The 19,173-nt window shown below is 46.0% G+C and overlaps 1 protein-coding gene across 1 annotated transcript in view; it reads right to left on the bottom strand.

Annotated features, from left to right (window-relative positions):
• The window catches only part of LOC125453317 (CD99 antigen-like protein 2), a 53,741-nt gene that overhangs the window by 24,110 nt on the left and 10,458 nt on the right, over positions 1–19,173 (bottom strand). Inside the window, exons 2-5 of the mRNA XM_048532722.2 lie at positions 18,201–18,260; positions 15,343–15,402; positions 11,574–11,633; positions 4,606–4,665 (exon numbers count right to left, since the gene is read on the bottom strand). Of these exons, the coding sequence (XP_048388679.2) occupies positions 4,606–4,665; positions 11,574–11,633; positions 15,343–15,402; positions 18,201–18,260 (240 nt within the window). The remainder of the gene's footprint in view (positions 1–4,605; positions 4,666–11,573; positions 11,634–15,342; positions 15,403–18,200; positions 18,261–19,173) is intronic.

The raw sequence follows: 19,173 nt of genomic DNA on the forward strand, positions 1-19,173 counted from the left end.
GAGAGACCACTCTCTCCGTGACTCCCTTGTTCGCTCCACACTGCCCTCCAACCCCACCACACCCGGCACCTTCCCCTGCAACCGCAGGAAATGCTACACTTGTCCCCACACCTCCTCCCTCACCCCCATCCCAGGCCCCAAGATGACATTCCACATTAAGCAGAGGTTCACCTGCACATCTGCCAATGTGGTATACTGCATCCACTGTACCCGGTGCGGCTTCCTCTACATTGGGGAAACCAAGCGGAGGCTTGGGGACCGCTTTGCAGAACACCTCCGCTCAGTTCGCAACAAACAACTGCACCTCCCAGTCGCAAACCATTTCCACTCCCCCTCCCATTCTCTTGATGACATGTCCATCATGGGCCTCCTGCACTGCCACAATTATGCCACCCGAAGGTTGCAGGAACAGCAACTCATATTCCGCCTGGGAACCCTGCAGCCATATGGTATCAATGTGGACTTCACCAGTTTCAAAATCTCCCCTTCCCCTACTGCATCCCTAAACCAGCCCAGTTCATCCCCTCCCCCCACTGCACCACACAACCAGCCCAGCTCTTCCCCCCCACCCACTGCATCCCAAAACCAGTCCAACCTGTCTCTGCCTCCCTAACCGGTTCTTCCTCTCACCCATCCCTTCCTCCCACCCTAAGCCGCACCCCCAGCTACCTACTAACCTCATCCCACCTCCTTGACCTGTCCGTCTTCCCTGGACTGACCTATCCCCTCCCTACCTCCCCACCTACACCCTCTCCACCTATCTTCTTTACTCTCCATCTTCGGTCCGCCTCCCCCTCTCTCCCTATTTATTCCAGTTCCCTCCCCCCATCCCCCTCTCTGATGAAGGGTCTAGGCCCGAAACGTCAGCTTTTGTGCTCCTGAGATGCTGCTTGGCCTGCTGTGTTCATCCAGCCTCACATTTTATTATCCAGGGTGGGATTAGACAGCCATGGCTGACAAAGGAAGTCAGGAAATATATCAAAGAAAAAGAGACAGCCTATAAAGTGGCCAAGAGCACTGGGGAATCAGAAGATTGGGAAGGCTACAAAAACAAACAGAGGATAACAAAGAGAGCAATGAGGAAGGAGAGGATCAAATATGAAGGTAGGCTAGCTAGTAATATTAGAAATTATAGTAAAAGCTTCTTTCAATACATAAGAAACAAACGAGAGGCAAAAGTAGATATTGGGCCGCTCCAAATTGATGCTGGAAGGCTAGTGATGGGAGATAAGGAAATAGCTGAAGAACTTAATAAGTACTTTGTGTCAGTCTTCACAGTGGAAGACATGAGTAGTATGCCAACAATTAGGGAGAGCCAGGGGGCAGAGTTGAGTACGTAGGCATTACAAAAGAGAAAGTGCTAGAAAAGCTAAAGGGTCTAAAAATTAATAAATCTCCTGGCCCCGATGGGCTACATTCTAGAGTTCTAAGGGAGGTGGCTGAGGAAATAGTGGAGGCTTTGGTCGCGATCTTTCAAAAGTCACTGGAGTCAGGAAAAGTCCCAGATGATTGGAAAATTGCTGTTGTAACTCCCTTGTTTAAGAAAGGATCAAGGCAAAAGATGGAAAATTATAGGCCAATTACCCTAATTTCGGTAGTTAGTAAAATTCTAGAATCCATTGTCAAGGATGAGATTTCTAAATTCCTGGAAGTGCAGGGTCAAATTAAAACAAGTCAGCATGGTTTTAGTAAGGGGAGGTCGTGCCTGACAAACCTGTTAGAATTCTTTGAAGAGGTAAAAAGTATGTTAGACCAGGGAAACCCAGTAGATGTTAACTATCTAGACTTCCAAAAGGCCTTTGATACAGTGCCTCACGGGAAGCTGCTGAGCAAGGTGAGGGCCCATGGTGTTCGAGGTGAGCTATTGGCTTGGATTGAAGATTGGCTGTCTGACAGAAGGCAGAGAGTTGGGATAAAAGGCTCTTTTTCGGAATGGCAACAGGTGATGAGTGGTGTCCCGCAGCGTTCCGCGTTGGGGCCGTAGCTGTTCACCTTATATGTTAATGATCTGGATGAAGGGACTGGGGGCATTCTGGCGACGTTTGCCGATGATACGAAGATGGTGGACAGGCAGGTAGTACTGAGGAGGTGGGGAAGCTGCAGAAAGATTTAGACAGTTTCGGAGAGTGGTCCAAGAAATGGCTGATGAAATTCAATGTGAGTAAATGTGAGGTTTTGCACTTTGGTAAAAAGAATACAGGCATGGACTATTTTCTAAATGGTGAGAAAATTCGCAAATCAGAAGTGCAAAGGGATCTTCCAATTTTGGGCCCCACACCTCAGGAAGGACATACTAGCCCTGGGGCGTGTCCAGCGGAGATTCATATGGATGATCCCTGGAATGGTAGGTTTAACGTATGATGAACGGCTAAGAATCCTGGGATTGTACTCATTAGAGTTTAGAAGGTTGAGGGGAGATCTAATAGAAACTTACAAGATAATGTATGGTTTAGAAGGGGTGGACGCTGGGAAGTGGTTTCCTTTAGGTGGGGAGACTAGGACCCGTGGATACAGCCTTAGAATTAGAGGGGGTAAATTTAAAACTGAAATGAGACGACATTTCTTCAGCCAGAGAGTGGTGGGCTTGTGGAATTCATTGCCGCAGAGTGCAGTGGAGGCCGGGATGTTGGATGCCTTCAAGGCAGAGATCGACAAATTCTTGATCTCAAAAGGAATCAAGGGCTACGGGGAGAGTGCAGGGAAGAGGTGTTGAAATGCCCATCAGCCATGATTTAAATGGCGGAGTGGACTTGATGGGCTGAATGGCCTTACTTCCACTCCTATGTCTTATGGTCTTATGGCAACTGGAATGTCTTTCCTGCATTTATAGAACAGGTGCTGGAAAGTGGGACTTTAAATAGTTTTTAGCTTTCTGAGCCAATGGGCTGAATGGCTTCTTTCTGTGCCGCATTTTTTCTATGGTTCTATGACATGAGCAGAGAGCTCAAAGGAAATTTAGGCATCAACCTTTCTTTCTTTCTTACCTTATCATGGAAGCACTGTTATTCTGAACAATTTATTTCTTTTTTTTTCTAATTTATTACTATTAATTTGCACTTACAAATTTCTGTAATGCTGGACTTTTTGTCTATTCCCCCACCCCCCCACAAGGAATGTGTAATCAGGAATATGCACCTGGGTAACTTTGTGACTAAGGTGGCAGCATAAGCGGCTACTCTTCACTGTATTTGAGAGAGTATATGTGACAATAAAGCTAATTCCAACTCATTAAAAAGAAAAAAAAAATTGCAAACGTACAGGGAAGCAGACAGACTAATTAGACAATATTTTCAAAGACTTGGCTCAAGCACAAAGAGTTGAATGACCTCCTTATGTACAGCTCGACTCAAGGTTACCTTCTCGGGCAAAATGGTTAGTGCAGATAAATCACAGCAGGGCAGCTGGATGCTTCAGGTTGTCTGACAGGGGGAGGTGTATGGAGTGTTTTACTGCTTTTTTCTGCCTCATCTGGATACTCTCCCTGACTGGAACATCTATTGGTGAGTTCTAGCCTCAAAAGAACTTCTCTCCTCGATCTAACCTCGATCTAAGATGGCAGCAACAGGGACAGCAACCACATCGCGCTCTGAGTAAAGCCTCCACACAGCTAAGTCACATCAATTTAAAATGGAGAAGAAGAACAAAAAACAAAAGAGCATTATAGCATAGGAACAAGCCCTCCGGCCCACCAAGACTGCGCCAACACGTGATGCCTTTCTAAACTAAACCCTTCTACCTCTATGGAATCCATACCCCTTTATTCCCTGACTATTCCCATATTTGACAAAATGCCTCTTAAGTGTTACTATTGTTTCTGCCTCGCCCAACTCCCTCGGCAACACATTCCAGGCACTTACCACTCGATGTAAGAAGTTGCCTCTCATATCTCCTTTAAAACTTACACCTATGTCACCCATTGGCATTTCTACCCTGGGGAAACAATACAGTCTGACTACCCGTTCTATCCACGCCTCTCATAATTTTGTAAACTTCCATCAGGTTATCCCCTCATCCTTTGAAATTCAAGTGGAAAGAAACCAAGTTGATGCAATCTCTCCTCATAGCTAATACCCTCCAAACCAGGCAACATGCCAGGAAACTGAACTTTCTGTACAGATCACAGTAATTAAGGAGAGGCTGTGGTAATGCCACTAGACTGGTAACCAGCGCCCCGACTAATATTCTGGGGACAAAAAAAATAGAAATTGCCGTAAAATCTCAGCAGGTCTGGCAGCATCTGTGGAAAGAAATCAGAGTTAACGTTGCGTCCAGTGACCCTTCTTCAGAACTGCCAAGCTGGATGTCCATATGACCAGTTAATTGTTGTCAATACTCAATGTCCTCTCGCAAGGTAATCTGCCATTCTTACCTGGTTGACCCACATGTGACTCCAGGCCCACAGCGATGTAGCTGGCTTTAAAATGGCTCAAGCCAAATAAGGGAAGGACAATAAATGCTGACCCAGCCAGAGGCAACCACATCCCGTGAATGAATTTTTTTTAAACTACATATCAAACTATCATGCCAATTAAAAACATCAGAGTGTTAGTAATAACTTAGTTACAAACGAATCTTTGTGTAAACACATTCCTCATCAATACATACTTGGGGGTTTAGTGGGATCATCTTTGAGAGCATCGCTAAGATCAAAGCCATCACTGTAATCTGGAAAATAAACAGATGCAGTTATTTCAACTTACTGACTTAAACTGTCTGTTAGAAACAGCAAGGCGTGGAGCTGGATGAACGCAGCAGGCCAAGCAGCATCTTGGCCCGAAACATCAACTTTCTTGGTCCTATGATGCTGCTTGGCCTGCTGTGTTCATCCAGCTCCAAACCTTGTTATCTTGGATTCTCCAGCATTTGCAGTTCCCATTATCTCTGTTAGAAACAGCAGTTCAGCAGCAGTTTAAGATATGTCTTAACATCTGAGACCGGCTCAGATTCAATTTCAGATATTCATCCAAATAAAAGCTGATGGTCAAACAATAAGCTCGTCAGCAAGTTGCCACCTTAAGTCAGAGTTATAGGGTCATACAGCACAAAAGAAACCCTTCAGCCCATTGAATGGATAGCACTGCTGCCTCACAGCACCAGGGACCCACGTTTGATTCCACCCTCGGGCAACTGTCTGTGTGGAGTTTGCACATTCTCCTTGTGTCTGCGTGGGTTTCCTCCGGGTGCTCCTGTTTCCTCAGAGTTCAAAGATGTGCAGGCTAGGTGGATCGGCCATGCTAAATTGCCCTTTGTGTCTGGTGGGTGTGCAGGCTAGAGGGAGTAGCCACGGAAAATGCAAGGTTACAGAGTTAGGGGAGGGGAGTGGGTCTGGGTGGGATCCTCTTCAGAACGGCCATGTGGGCTTGATGGGCAGAATGGCCTATTTCCACACTGTAGGAATTCTTTGATTCAATGCCAACCTGCTGAAATTATTCTATGAACCCACATTCAATACTGTAATTTAAAAAGTCCATGGCTGCAAGATGTCAATTATAAAAACCTTAAACAGATGAGATAGGTGGGTTATGTTTTATAAGTTGATTCACCTACCAAACCAGCTAAAAATTGTTTTCCAATGATGATGAGACTCGATGAAATGTATCTGGAGCCCTGTAAGATGCTTCTTTGTAAAATATTCAACACTGTATTGATTACTACTTTACTGCTGTCATTATGAATTTTTATGACCATTGCTGTACAATTATTTCCTTCTCAACTCCTCAAGCACCCATTAGTTATGACAATGCCACGATTTTTTGCCCCTCAGGAATCTGATCACAAAGAAATTTTAGGAGGGTGGGACTTAATGGGCAGGTCAGGCTGCAGAAAAGGCATTTAACACCCACTCAAGGGGCAAGTTTCCTGCTCCTCTGATGCTGCCTGGGCTACTGCATTCATCCAGCTCCACACCTTGTTATCATATTTATGAGCAGATAGATAAATGCGCATGCTCGGAAATACGAGACATGCATAGCTCCTGACTCATCAGGGAGCCTGTACCACAAGCCATAATATGGCCCACTGCCAAACTTACTCATAAGCACAGCATTGCCAGTGGCTGTACACCATAGGCCTCAACCTAGTCAAAATCAGATTGACATCCCACTGTTAATTTTAGCCAGTTTGCAATAAGTAGGTGTACAAATTGAAGCAATTCTTTACTTGCTTCAATGAAGCAAAAACTTCATCGGTTTTTATGAACGGGCATCTGAAATCAGGATGGAAAATGCTGGTGAAATTCATCAGGTCTGGCAGCATTTGTGCAGTGAGGAAGACAGTTAATGTTGAGTCCGGTATGAACCTTCATAAAACAGAATCATGGAATCCCTGCAGTGTGAAAGCAGGCTATTCAGCCCATCGAGTCCACACCATCCACTGTATGGCATCCCACCCAGACCCAACTGTTATTTTTCATACAATTTAGGTATGGCTTTTGTGCATCTGAAGTTAATTATTAGCTTGTAAATATTTCTGTAGCCATTGTGACTTCCTTGAAAAGAGTTTAAGGGAGCTTCTTTGGTAGCATTAATGGATTTTTATTTACCTTAGGAGGCTTTACAATTTTGCAAAGTCTTTAAGGTCTGTTAGAAATATCTAAATCTGGGGAAAACATCCATTGCTCCTTTGAGTTTTACTTTGCTCAGCAATTCTGTGAAATCCTTGGTTGCAGCTGGTTATACAGAGCTGTGCTCCTCAGGAAAATATAGTAAAACTAAATTACATTTGAGTAAAGAGTTAGTGATAGTCCTAAACCAGACATGTTGGAATAATAGAGATAATGGGAACTGCAGATGCTGGAGAATCCAAGATAATAAAGTGTGAAGCTGGATGAACACAGCAGGCCAAGCAGCATCTCAGGAGCACAAAAGCTGACGTTTCGGGCCTAGACCCTTCATCAGAGAGGCCCGAAACGTCAGCTTTTGTGCTCCTAAGATGCTGCTTGGCCTGCTGTGTTCATCCAGCTTCACACTTTATTATATACAGGCCCCAAACCCCACCTCTTCCTCCGTTACATTGATGACTGTATCGGCGCCGCCTCTTGCTCCCCAGAGGAGCTCGAACAGTTCATCCACTTCACCAACACCTTCCACCCCAACCTTCAGTTCACCTGGGCCATCTCCAGCACATCCCTCACCTTCCTGGACCTCTGTCTCCATCTCAGGCAACCAGCTTGTAACTGATGTCCATTTCAAGCCCACCGACTCCCACAGCTACCTAGAATACACCTCCTCCCACCCACCCCCCTGCAAAATTCCATCCCCTATTCCCAATTCCTCCGCCTCCGCCGCATCTGCTCCCACGATAAGACATTCCACTCCCGCACATCCCAGATGTCCAAGTTCTTTAAGGACCGCAACTTTCCCCCCACGGTGATCGAGAACGCCCTTGACCGCGTCTCCCGCATTTCCCGCGACACGTCCCTCACACCCCGCCCCCGCCACAACCGCCCCAAGAGGATCCCCCTCGTTCTCACACACCACCCTACCAACCTCCGGATACAACGCATTATCCTCCGACACTTCCGCCATTTACAATCCGACCCCACCACCCAAGACATTTTTCCATCCACTCCCCTGTCTGCTTTCCGGAGAGGCCACTCTCTCCGTGACTCCCTTGTTCGCTCCACACTGCCCTCCAACCCCACCACACCCGGCACCTTCCCCTGCAACCGCAGGAAATGCTACACTTGTCCCCACACCTCCTCCCTCACCCCCATCCCAGGCCCCAAGATGACATTCCACATTAAGCAGAGGTTCACCTGCACATCTGCCAATGTGGTATACTGCATCCACTGTACCCGGTGCGGCTTCCTCTACATTGGGGAAACCAAGCGGAGGCTTGGGGACCGCTTTGCAGAACACCTCCGCTCAGTTCGCAACAAACAACTGCACCTCCCAGTTGCAAACCATTTCCACTCCCCCTCCCATTCTCTTGATGACATGTCCATCATGGGCCTCCTGCACTGCCACAATGATGCCACCCGAAGGTTGCAGGAACAGCAACTCATATTCCGCCTGGGAACCCTGCAGCCATATGGTATCAATGTGGACTTCACCAGTTTCAAAATCTCCCCTTCCCCTACTGCATCCCTAAACCAGCCCAGTTCATCCCCTCCCCCCACTGCACCACACAACCAGCCCAGCTGTTCCCCCCCACCCACTGCATCCCAAAACCAGTCCAACCTGTCTCTGCCTCCCTAACCGGTTCTTCCTCTCACCCATCCCTTCCTCCCACCCCAAGCCGCACCCCCAGCTACCTACTAACCTCATCCCACCTCCTTGACCTGTCCGTCTTCCCTGGACTGACCTATCCCCTCCCCCCCTCCCCACCTACACTCTCTCCACCTATCTTCTTTACTCTCCATCTTCGGTCCGCCTCCCCCTCTCTCCCTATTTATTCCAGTTCCCTCCCCCCATCCCCGTCTCTGATGAAGGATCTAGGCCCGAAACGTCAGCTTTTGTGCTCCTGAGATGCTGCTTGGCCTGCTGTGTTCATCCAGCCTCACATTTTATTATCTTGGAATCTCCAGCATCTGCAGTTCCCATTATCTCTCACACTTTATTATGTTGGAATAATACCCTGAAATGCAAGTACATTTAATCTCAGCTGTATGGTAGCTCCAGGGAGAAGCAGTAAGCATTTCCAATCTAGCGGTTAAAATATCTCAGGTGTGAGTGCTGTAAAAGGAATATCGTCACAGTATCATGGAACCCGTATAGCGTGGAAACAGGCTATTCGGCCCAACAAGTCTGCATCAACCCTCCAAACAGCATCCCACCCAGATCCATCTCCCTACTGTTTCCCTGTAACTCTGCATTTCCCATGGCTAATCCACCTAATTTACACACACTCCAACACTGCAGGCAATTTAGCACAGTTAATCCACCTAACCTGCACATCTTTGGAATGGTACGAACTGCAGATGCTGGAGAATCTGAGATAACACGGTGTAGAGCTGGATGAACACAGCAGGCGAAGCAGCATCAGAGGAGCAGGAAAGCAGAAGCTCCAGCTTCTCTGACGCTGCTTGGCCTGCTGTGTTCATCCAGCTCTATGCCTTGTTATCGCATCTTTGGAATACTTTTGGGTACTGGACAAAGGAACTCTTTCCGGAGCTCATAAAAGGAGTGTTTTGAGATTAGTGGGATTATAATTTTGCTGGGGGTTGAACTATCTTTGAATTTGTGTAATAAGTAATAGCTTGTTTCATTATATTTTATCTTCATTTCTATTCATTAATATTCGGTTTTATTGTTAAAACATAACCATCAAAATAGTATCAGAGATAATACTAACTGCAGATGCTGGGAATCCAAGATAACAAGGTGTAGAGCTGGATGAACACAGCAGGCCAAGCAGCATCTTAGGAGCTGAAAAGCTGATGTGTCGGGCCTAGACCCTTCAGCAGATCCCAGAAAGGCCACATTGTTCTGAACAAGATATGAGCTATCAAGCCAAGTTTCAGTCTGGAATCTGCCTTGTCCAGTATTAACATCAGATGGAATTATAACACTTAGTATTTGTAAGTTGCACTGATGTGATGCAGCATGTAGGAAGTTATCTCAGAAAAGAAACTATCAGCATCTGAATTTTGAGTGAATTTGCAACCATCAGCACTCACTTCGTTCATTCACGTGTCTTTCCGAAGTCAAGTCATAGATCATAGAATCCCTGCAGTGTGGAATCAGGCCCTTCGGCCCAACAAGTCCACACTGACCCTCAGAGCTTTCCACCCAGACCCATTCCCCATAAACCACCTAACCTACACATCCCTGGACGCTATGGTGCAATTTAGCCCAGCCAATCCACCTATCCTGCACATCTTCGGATTGTGGGAGGAAACTGGAGCAAACCCACGCAGACACTTTGCTCATTGTCAGCTGATGCTTCATCTTGAGCTTTACCCTTAGTCTGTTTTTCTTCCCCATCAATAGCAGTTCGCCACTGCCTTGCCCTCTGAGTAGCAGGGCAAGTCGCCAATCCCAATTCCACCAAGCCTAAAATCTGAGTCAAACCTGTGAAGTTGGCATTACCCTGCCATGCACATTCGCCATTCCAGTTAACCAGTGAAAGGGAACCTTACTAAAACAGACAAGATTCTTAAGGGACGTGACAGGGCAGATCCTGAGAGGTTGTTTCCCCTTGTGGGAGAGCCTAGGATCAGAGGGCATAATCTCAGGGAAAATACTTCTCACATCTAAGACTGAGGTGAGGAGGAATTGTTTCTCTCACAGGATAGTGAATCTGTAGAATTCTTTCCTGCACAGCGACTGCACTACTAAGTATATTGAAGGCTGAGATTGACAGATTTTTGTTCACTAAAGGAATCAAGGGTCATGGGCAAAATGTAGAAAAGTGGAGCTGGGGGTTATCAGATCAGACCATGTTCTGAATGAATGGCACAGCAGGGTCAATGGGCCGAATGGCCTTCTTCAGCTCCGATAGTCCCCTCAGCACTGGATTATCCAAATATTAACTTCCCAACCAGCTGACAAAATGTTTTCAGTTTATAGCGAGATGATGCTTGCAGTATAATTTGACCAACAAAGGAAAAATGTGGTGCTATTTAACCGCACCAAGAGTTCCAAAGAATCATCATCATACTGGACTCAAAACAATATTTCTCTCCCCACAGATGCTGCCAGGCCTGCTGAGTTTCTCCAGCATTCACTGTTTCCATTTCAGATTGCTCGCATCTGCAACAATTTGTTTCTATCTGAGTGAATAATGCATCGAGCGACAAGATTTTCTTCAATACACATTTGATTAAAAGCAACTAAACAAATGAACCAATTGACCAAAAATAAGTCATATCAGACTCAAAACAGTAACTCTGTTTCTCTGTCCACAGATCTGCTGAGATTCTGCAGCAGTTTATTTTTAATTAAACGCAACAACTGATGGACAGCCGCCTCTAAAGGGCCGATCTGACAAAGACCAAAACAGAAGGAAACTTAAATTTAAAATAAATTTCATTTTCAGGCCTTGGGGTGCAGGGTCACTCTAGCTCTTCTAGCTTGCAGAAATCCTCAGGTGCATTGACAGATACTGCATGCTTCTACTCTCTCTCTAAAGATACCCAGGTACAGATATAACCTCAGGGGCAGGTGTGTGAGCTGAAGCAACTCCTCAAGCACATGCTGGCCTGACCTGTCAGTGGTCACCTTGGCCAGGCACTCATTATACAAGGGAGAAAGAAAACAGAAGTTGCTGGAAAAGCTCAGCGAGTCTGGCAGCATCTGTGAAGGGAGAAATAAGAGTTGACATTTCAGGTCCAGCGACCCTTCCTCAGAACTGAAGAAGGGGCACCAAACCCAAAACATTATCTCTAATTCTTTTTCTTCACAGGTGCTGCCAGACCTGTTGAGCTTTTCCAGCAACTTCTGTTTTTGTTCCTGATTTACATCGTCCGCTGCCCTGTCGGTTTTCATTATACAAGGGTCTAGCTAATTCCCAGCAAGCCATGCTTCCTTGACTGACCCCAGGATCTTGTCTTCCTTCTTGGTCAGACATTGGTGGAGCTACCAAATTCCATCTGAACCCGAAAATCAAAATCACAGCTTATTGCTACATACCCCCGGGTTTAGCTGGATTGTCTCCGAAAGCATCACTCAGATCAAACCCGTCATCATTCCCTGAAAGAGAAAACGTACTGTCACTTTAAAGGCACTATAGAAAAGCAAGTTGTTGTTGTAGGTTAATGCAGTAAAACAGCCCCAAGGAATTCACAGGATTGTAGTCAAACAGTTTTCTTTTATAACAACAAAAAACTTACTCCGACTTCTACATCCAACACCTTGGAGCAGGATAAATGAGAACTAAGAGACAGTCACCAGAAGGAGGGAGGGCACGAAGGAGGGGGAAGAGGGAGAGTGAGAGAACGAGCACGAGAACTCAAGATAAAATAAGTTCCTGTCTCTTCTCCTTACAATAAAGAAGATAATCGTAAGGAAATTGAGGCAGCGGTCAAAAAATAGGGACTGGATGTCCATGGTGAAATTGAAGTGTTATGGGCCAGGGAATTGGAAGTTCTGGAGGAGGTGGAGGGCATGGGTGGTGTCACGGATGTAGGTGGGGGTCAAGGATCTAGGCCCGCAACGTCAGCTTTTGTGCTCCTGAGATGCTGGTTGGCCTGCTGTGTTCATCCAGCTCCACACTTTGCTATCATAAGGGAATTGTGACGTGATTGTTTAGCAGTTGTTGTTAGGTACTGTGTTTTAGCTACAGCAATTTTAAAAGAATTGCTAAACTAGCACAGGGGAAGAAACATGTCATTCTCACAGGACCAAGAGATGATTTGTGAATTAGAGTAAAGAATTTCTATTTCCTTCTAGCTCCAATTTTTCATTTGTAATACAAGAGTAAGGTTAAAGTATATAAAGTTACAGTTATTAACTTAAAATTGTAAGTCAAGGTATAGCAGGGCAGGTTGGCCAAGTGGAATAACTGTCCTGTGGTACGTACAGAGGGATTGTGGGTGTCTCCCATGACCTCGACAATCCCGTGTTCAGAAAGTGTTACCAACTGCACAAGCCTGACCTCTGGAGTTCTGAGTCTCAGCAGTGACTAGAATCATTGAGGTACATCCGTCAGGCCGAGAACTATGGGGATTGACAAGCAGCCAATGAGTGACCACCAGGCACAGTTATAGTATCCCGACAGTGCAGAAGGAAGCTATTTGGCCCATCAAGTCCACACTGACCGACCAGCCCCTTCTTGTACCCCTCCATCCCTGTAACCCTACATTTCATACAACCCCTACAGTGTGGAAGCAAGCCATTCAGCTCATTCACTTCACACTAACGTCCGAAAAGCATCCAACTCAGACACCCACCCAACCCTATCCCTGTAACCCTGCATTTCCCACGGCTAATCCAGTAAACCTACACATCCCTGGGCACTATGTGTCATTTAGCATTGCCAATTCACTTCACCTGCACACATTTGCACTGTGGGAGGAAAACCACGCAGACACGGGAAGAATGACCAAACTGCATACTGACAGTCGCCCAAGGCTGGAATTGAACGTGGGTTCCTGGCGCTGTGAAGCAGAGGTGCTAACTACTGCAGATCAGGAGGAAAAGGTAGGTAGTGCAGGAGCCCCCAGAGGTTCTGCTCATTCACCAGTTTCCATCCTGAATGTCAGAGAGAGACGGATCGTTGAAGGAGTTAAAAAAACCACAGAGAGCACAGCCGCACAGGAAACAGAACAGAAGGGCAGTTCTGGGAGGAGGAACAGTCAGGCGGCTCTCAGCTGTCAAAGCGATTCCAGGACGGTTAGTTGCCTTCAAGGTGTTAGAGTCAGGGATATCGCAGAACTGCTGCGGGGTTCTCTCCTGGGGTCAGGCAAGCTGCCACAGGACATGGGCCACATTGGTACCACTCATGTAGGTAGGAGGGATCGATGTCATCCTGCAAACAGAATATTGTGGGGGGTGGGGGGTTCAGCTGGACCAAATTTTAGTTAGCAGGGCCCCAAAGTAGCAACCTCCGGATTAATCTCAGTGCCATTTGCAAGTGAATACAAAGATAAGAAATGAATTTCTGGCTAGGAGGAGGGTGCAGGAGCAAGGGCCTCAGATTCCTGAGGCATTGGGACTGGCAATGGGGGAGATGGCTCCTGCACAGGCCAGATGGGGGGCACCTGAACACAGCTGGGACTCAGTTCCTTGCAGAAGAGTAAGTTAATAGGTTGAGTCAGAGTAAGGGAGAAAGTAATGAAGCTTAAAAGAGGGTTACGCTGCTTGAATGTCAACGGAGAGTTTAGTTCATACGATCATGAGTTACGAAGCGATTGTCTTGTGGGATTAAGATGCTGCGCTGATAATGGAGCTCTGGCTTCAGGATCTGCATGTTCATTATGTCTGCTTACAGAAAATGTAGGAAAGAGAAAAGGAGGAGGAGTGGTGTTCTATTTGATTAAAGGAGAGCATGACAGTTGCTGAGAAACAAAATGCCTCAAACGGGTCAAGGACAGAATCAATTTGGATACAGCCAAGGAATAAGAAATGTACATCGTTCAGTGCAATCTATAGACTAACAGTGAGTAGATTGTAGAGCAGATAATCCACAGGGAAATATCAGAGGAGTATAAATATTGGAATTAGATTTAGATTTTACTGTCACATGTACTTGAGTACAGGAATACATGCATTCAGTGTAAACTGTACAAAGTCAACATTCCCTGGCACCATCTTGGATACAAAACCAGATTTTACAGAGAAACAACTGCAGAAATAAAATAAAGCCACAAGGTAAGAAAAACGTCCAGATCTTAAGGTCTAAGTTTTATCTCCATTAAAGTGTTTGGAACCAGGCGAAGCAGGCACGTGGGCCGAGCCACGGCCTGGAGTTAGGCCTGGGCCTGTAACTCTCCTGTCCATCACTGAGAGGCGCTGTGTTCTTGCCGCCACAGATGCTGACTCCAATCGCTGGAGGAGCTTTGCCGCCGCTACTGCTGCTGGGCCTGAACACGGGGAGGTCAGGTATTTATAATGAGGGGCTATCATTATCAGGATATCAACTGGATGCAAGTGCAGGAGACAGCATGGGGTGAGCATTTTTAGATTGTGTTCTTCCAGCAAAATGTATCCAGTCCGACAATAAAAAAGGAGGCATTGCTCAGGCTGGTTCCTGGGAATGGAGTGGGCCAAGTACATCGTATGAGAGCCGTGAAGCATTTCGGTTTCAGTGATCATAGGATTGTTGTAAAGTTTAGGATAATGGGAGAAAATAACATCGGTCAAACCAGACAGAGTTGATTGGCAGAAAGACAAGTTCAATGGAGCAAGAACAGAGTTTGTCTGGGTAGACTGGAACCAAACACTGGTACGGGGTCAAAAACAAAACAGGAGCTGAACAATTCACTCTCTTCAAGGAGGAGATAGTTGGGCAGAGATGGTTGTCACATAAGGGCAAACAAATCCCAAGCCCCTTATAAAACAGAAGAGATTGGAATCACATTAAAGAACAACTGAAAGTGTGAATGCAACCAGATGTCAGATTGTAAAAAAAATTGAGAAGAAAGAGTTAACATTTCAGGTCCAGCGACCCTTCCTCAGAACTGAAGAAGGGTCACCAAACCCAAAACGCTATCTCTAATTTTTTTTCTTCACAGATGCTGCCAGACCTGCTGAGCATTTCCAGCAACTTCTGTTTTTGTTCCTGATTTACATCGTCCACTGCCCTGTCGGTTTTCATTATACAAGGGTCTAGCTAATTCCCAGCAAGCCATGCTTCCTTGACTGACCCCAGGATCTTGTCTTCCTTCTTGGTCAGACATTGGTGGAGCTACCAAATTCCATCTGAACCCGAAAATCAAAATCACAGCTTATTGCTACATACCCCCGGGTTTAGCTGGATTGTCTCTGAAAGCATCACTCAGATCAAACCCGTCATCATTTCCTGAAAGAGAAAACGTACTGTCACTTTAAAGGCACTATAGAAAAGCAAGTTGTTGTTGTAGGTTAATGCAGTAAACCAGCCCCAGGGAATTCACAGGATTGTAGTCAAACAGTTTTCTTTTATAACAACAAAAAACTTACTCCGACTTCTACATCCAACACCTTGGAGCAGGATAAATGAGAACTAAGAGACAGTCACCAGAAGGAGGGAGGGCACGAAGGAGGGGGAAGAGGGAGAGTGAGAGAACGAGCACGAGAACTCAAGATAAAATAAGTTCCTGTCTCTTCTCCTTACAATAAAGAAGATAATCGTAAGGAAATTGAGGCAGCGGTCAAAAAATAGGGACTGGATGTCCATGGTGAAATTGAAGTGTTATGGGCCAGGGAATTGGAAGTTCTGGAGGAGGTGGAGGGCGTGGGTGGTGTCACGGATGTAGGTGGGGGTCAAGGATCTCGGCCCGCAACGTCAGCTTTTGTGCTCCTGAGATGCTGGTTGGCCTACTCTGTTCATCCAGCTCCACACTTTGCTATCATAAGGGAGTTGTGACGTGATTGTTTAGCAGTTGTTAGGTACTGTGTTTTAGCTACAGCAATTTTAAAAGAATTGCTAAACTAGCACAGGGGAAGAAACATGTCATTCTCACAGGACCAAGAGATGATTTGTGAATTAGAGTAAAGAATTTCTATTTCCTTCTAGCTCCAATTTTTCATTTGTAATACAAGAGTAAGGTTAAAGTATATAAAGTTACAGTTATTAACTTAAAATTGTAAGTCAAGGTATAGCAGGGCAGGTTGGCCAAGTGGAATAACTGTCCTGTGGTACGTACAGAGGGATTGTGGGTGTCTCCCATGACCTCGACAATCCCGTGTTCAGAAAGTGTTACCAACTGCACAAGCCTGACCTCTGGAGTTCTGAGTCTCAGCAGTGACTAGAATCATTGAGGTACATCCGTCAGGCCGAGAACTATGGGGATTGACAAGCAGCCAATGAGTGACCACCAGGCACAGTTATGGAATCCCGACAGTGCAGAAGGAAGCTATTTGGCCCATCAAGTCCACACTGACCGACCAGCCCCTTCTTGTACCCCTCCATCCCTGTAACCCTACATTTCATACAACCCCTACAGTGTGGAAGCAAGCCATTCAGCTCATTCACTTCACACTAACGTCCGAAAAGCATCCAACTCAGACACCCACCCAACCCTATCCCTGTAACCCTGCATTTCCCACGGCTAATCCAGTAAACCTACACATCCCTGGGCACTATGTGTCATTTAGCATTGCCAATTCACTTCACCTGCACACATTTGCACTGTCGGAGGAAAACCACGCAGACACGGGAAGAATGACCAAACTGCACACTGACAGTCGCCCAAGGCTGGAATTGAACGTGGGTTCCTGGCGCTGTGAAGCAGAGGTGCTAACTACTGCAGATCAGGAGGAACAGGTAGGTAGTGCAGGAGCCCCCAGAAGTTCTGCTCATTCACCAGTTTCCATCCTGAATGTCAGAGAGAGACGGATCATTGAAGGAGTTAAAAAAACCACAGAGAGCACAGCCGCACAGGAAACAGAACGGAAGGGCAGTTCTGGGAGGAGGAACAGTCAGGCGACTCTCAGCTGTCAAAGCGATTCCAGAACGGTTCGTTGCCTTCAAGGTGTTAGAGTCAGGGATATCGCAGAACTGCTGCGGGGTTCTCTCCTGGGGTCAGGTAAACTGCCACAGGACATGGGCCACATTGGTACCACTCATGTAGGTAGGAGGGATCGATGTCATTTTGCAAACAGAATATTGTGGGGGGGTGGGGGGGGAAGGGGTGTGGGGGGTTCAGCTGGACCAAATTTTAGTTAGCAGGGCCCCAAAGTAGCAACCTCCGGATTAATCTCAGTGCCATTTGCAAGTGAATACAAAGATAAGAAATGAATTTCTGGCTAGGAGGAGGGTGCAGGAGCAAGGGCCTCAGATTCCTGAGGCATTGGGTCTGGCAATGGGGGAGATGGCTCCTGCACAGGCCAGATGGGGGGCACCTGAACACAGCTGGGACTCAGTTCCTTGCAGAAGAGAATAGAAAGTTAATAGGTTGAGTCAGAGTAAGGGAGAAAGTAATGAAGCTTAAAAGAGGGTTACGCTGCTCGAATGTCAACGGAGAGTATAGTTCATACGATCATGAGTTACGAAGCGATTGTCTTGTGGGATTAAGATGCTGCGCTGATAATGGAGCTCTGGCTTCAGGATCTGCATGTTCATTATGTCTGCTTACAGAAAATGTAGGAAAGAGAAAAGGAGGAGGAGTGGTGTTCTATTTGATTAAAGGAGAGCATGACAGTTGCTGAGAAACAAAATGCCTCAAACGGGTCAAGGACAGAATCAATTTGGATACAGCCAAGGAATAAGAAATGTACATCGTTCAGTGCAATCTATAGACTAACAGTGAGTAGATTGTAGAGCAGATAATCCACAAGGAAATATCAGAGGAGTATAAATATTGGAATTAGATTTAGATTTTACTGTCACATGTACTCGAGTATTGGAATACTTGCTAGATAACAAAGTGTGAAGCTGGATGAACACAGCAGGTCAAGCAGCATCTCAGGAGCACAAAAGCTGATGTTTCAGGCCTAGTACTCCTAAGATGCTGCTCGGCCTGCTGTGTTCATCCACACTTTTTTATCTCGGATTCTCCAGCATCTGCAGTTCCCATTATCTCTGACAGGAATACATGCATTCAGTGTAAAGTGTAGGTGGAGCTGCCAAATTCCTTCTGAACCCTAAAATCAAAATCACAGCTCATTGTTACATACCCCGGGGTTCAGCTGGATCCTCTTTGAAAGCATCACTCAGATCAAACCCGTCATCATCCTCTGAAACAGAAAATGTACTGTCACTTTAAAGGCACTACAGAAAAGCAAGTTGTTGTTGTTGTAAGTTTATGTAGTAAGCTTCCCCATCTGATGCACTGACTAACTTTTAGAATTTAAATATCGTGGAAAGAGAACCACAGAGACAGTTTGTTTTTAACAACTGAGTATCAGAGCCACCACATCTGTGTGTTTTCTATCAACTCTTAGTGTGTGACCATCACTGTCAAGTCCAATATTTAGTGCCCATTCTTAGTTGCCCTGAGAGTGAATGGTAGTACATCTTGTTCTGAAGCAGGGGAATCCACTATCATCCCCATCCTCAATCATGGGGGAGCCCTAACCTTAAGATCGGCATTTGGAACAATTTTCAGCCAGAAGTGCCAACTAGATGATCTCTCTCGGCGTCCTCCAGCAGACGCTAGCATCATAGCTGATAGTCATTACCCAATTTGATTCACTCCACCTGCCTCAGCTAACACATGCACTCCGAGCTCTCATGTACCTCTTCACTGCTCACAGTCCTTCTATTTATTGTGCATTCCCCTGCCTTGTTTACTTTCCCTGAAGTCAAAACAACACACTCCTCCAGACTGAATTCAATTTATAACATTTTTGGCCACTTAAGCCTTTGCACAGCGGTGAATGCAGCTTCATAACTACTTTTTGGATAACCTGCAAACAGCTGCATCACGCCAACAATATCAAGCTCCACAAATGCACCTGAATATGCCACAGTGGACAGTAGAAGAAAAAGATGCAAAGCAATTTCATAGCTCCATCTATGCAGGTCATTAACAACCAATAACTTCAGTCAACCAGTCTGGGCATGTCTTGGTGACTTTTCTTGACACTTGTTGGAAGATTGATGAACAATTGCAAGATGCAAGACAGAATCTCATTCTATATTGGCTGG

This window comes from Stegostoma tigrinum, chromosome 6 (genome assembly GCF_030684315.1).
Source record: "Stegostoma tigrinum isolate sSteTig4 chromosome 6, sSteTig4.hap1, whole genome shotgun sequence".
NCBI classification, from domain to species: Eukaryota; Metazoa; Chordata; class Chondrichthyes; order Orectolobiformes; family Stegostomatidae; genus Stegostoma; species Stegostoma tigrinum.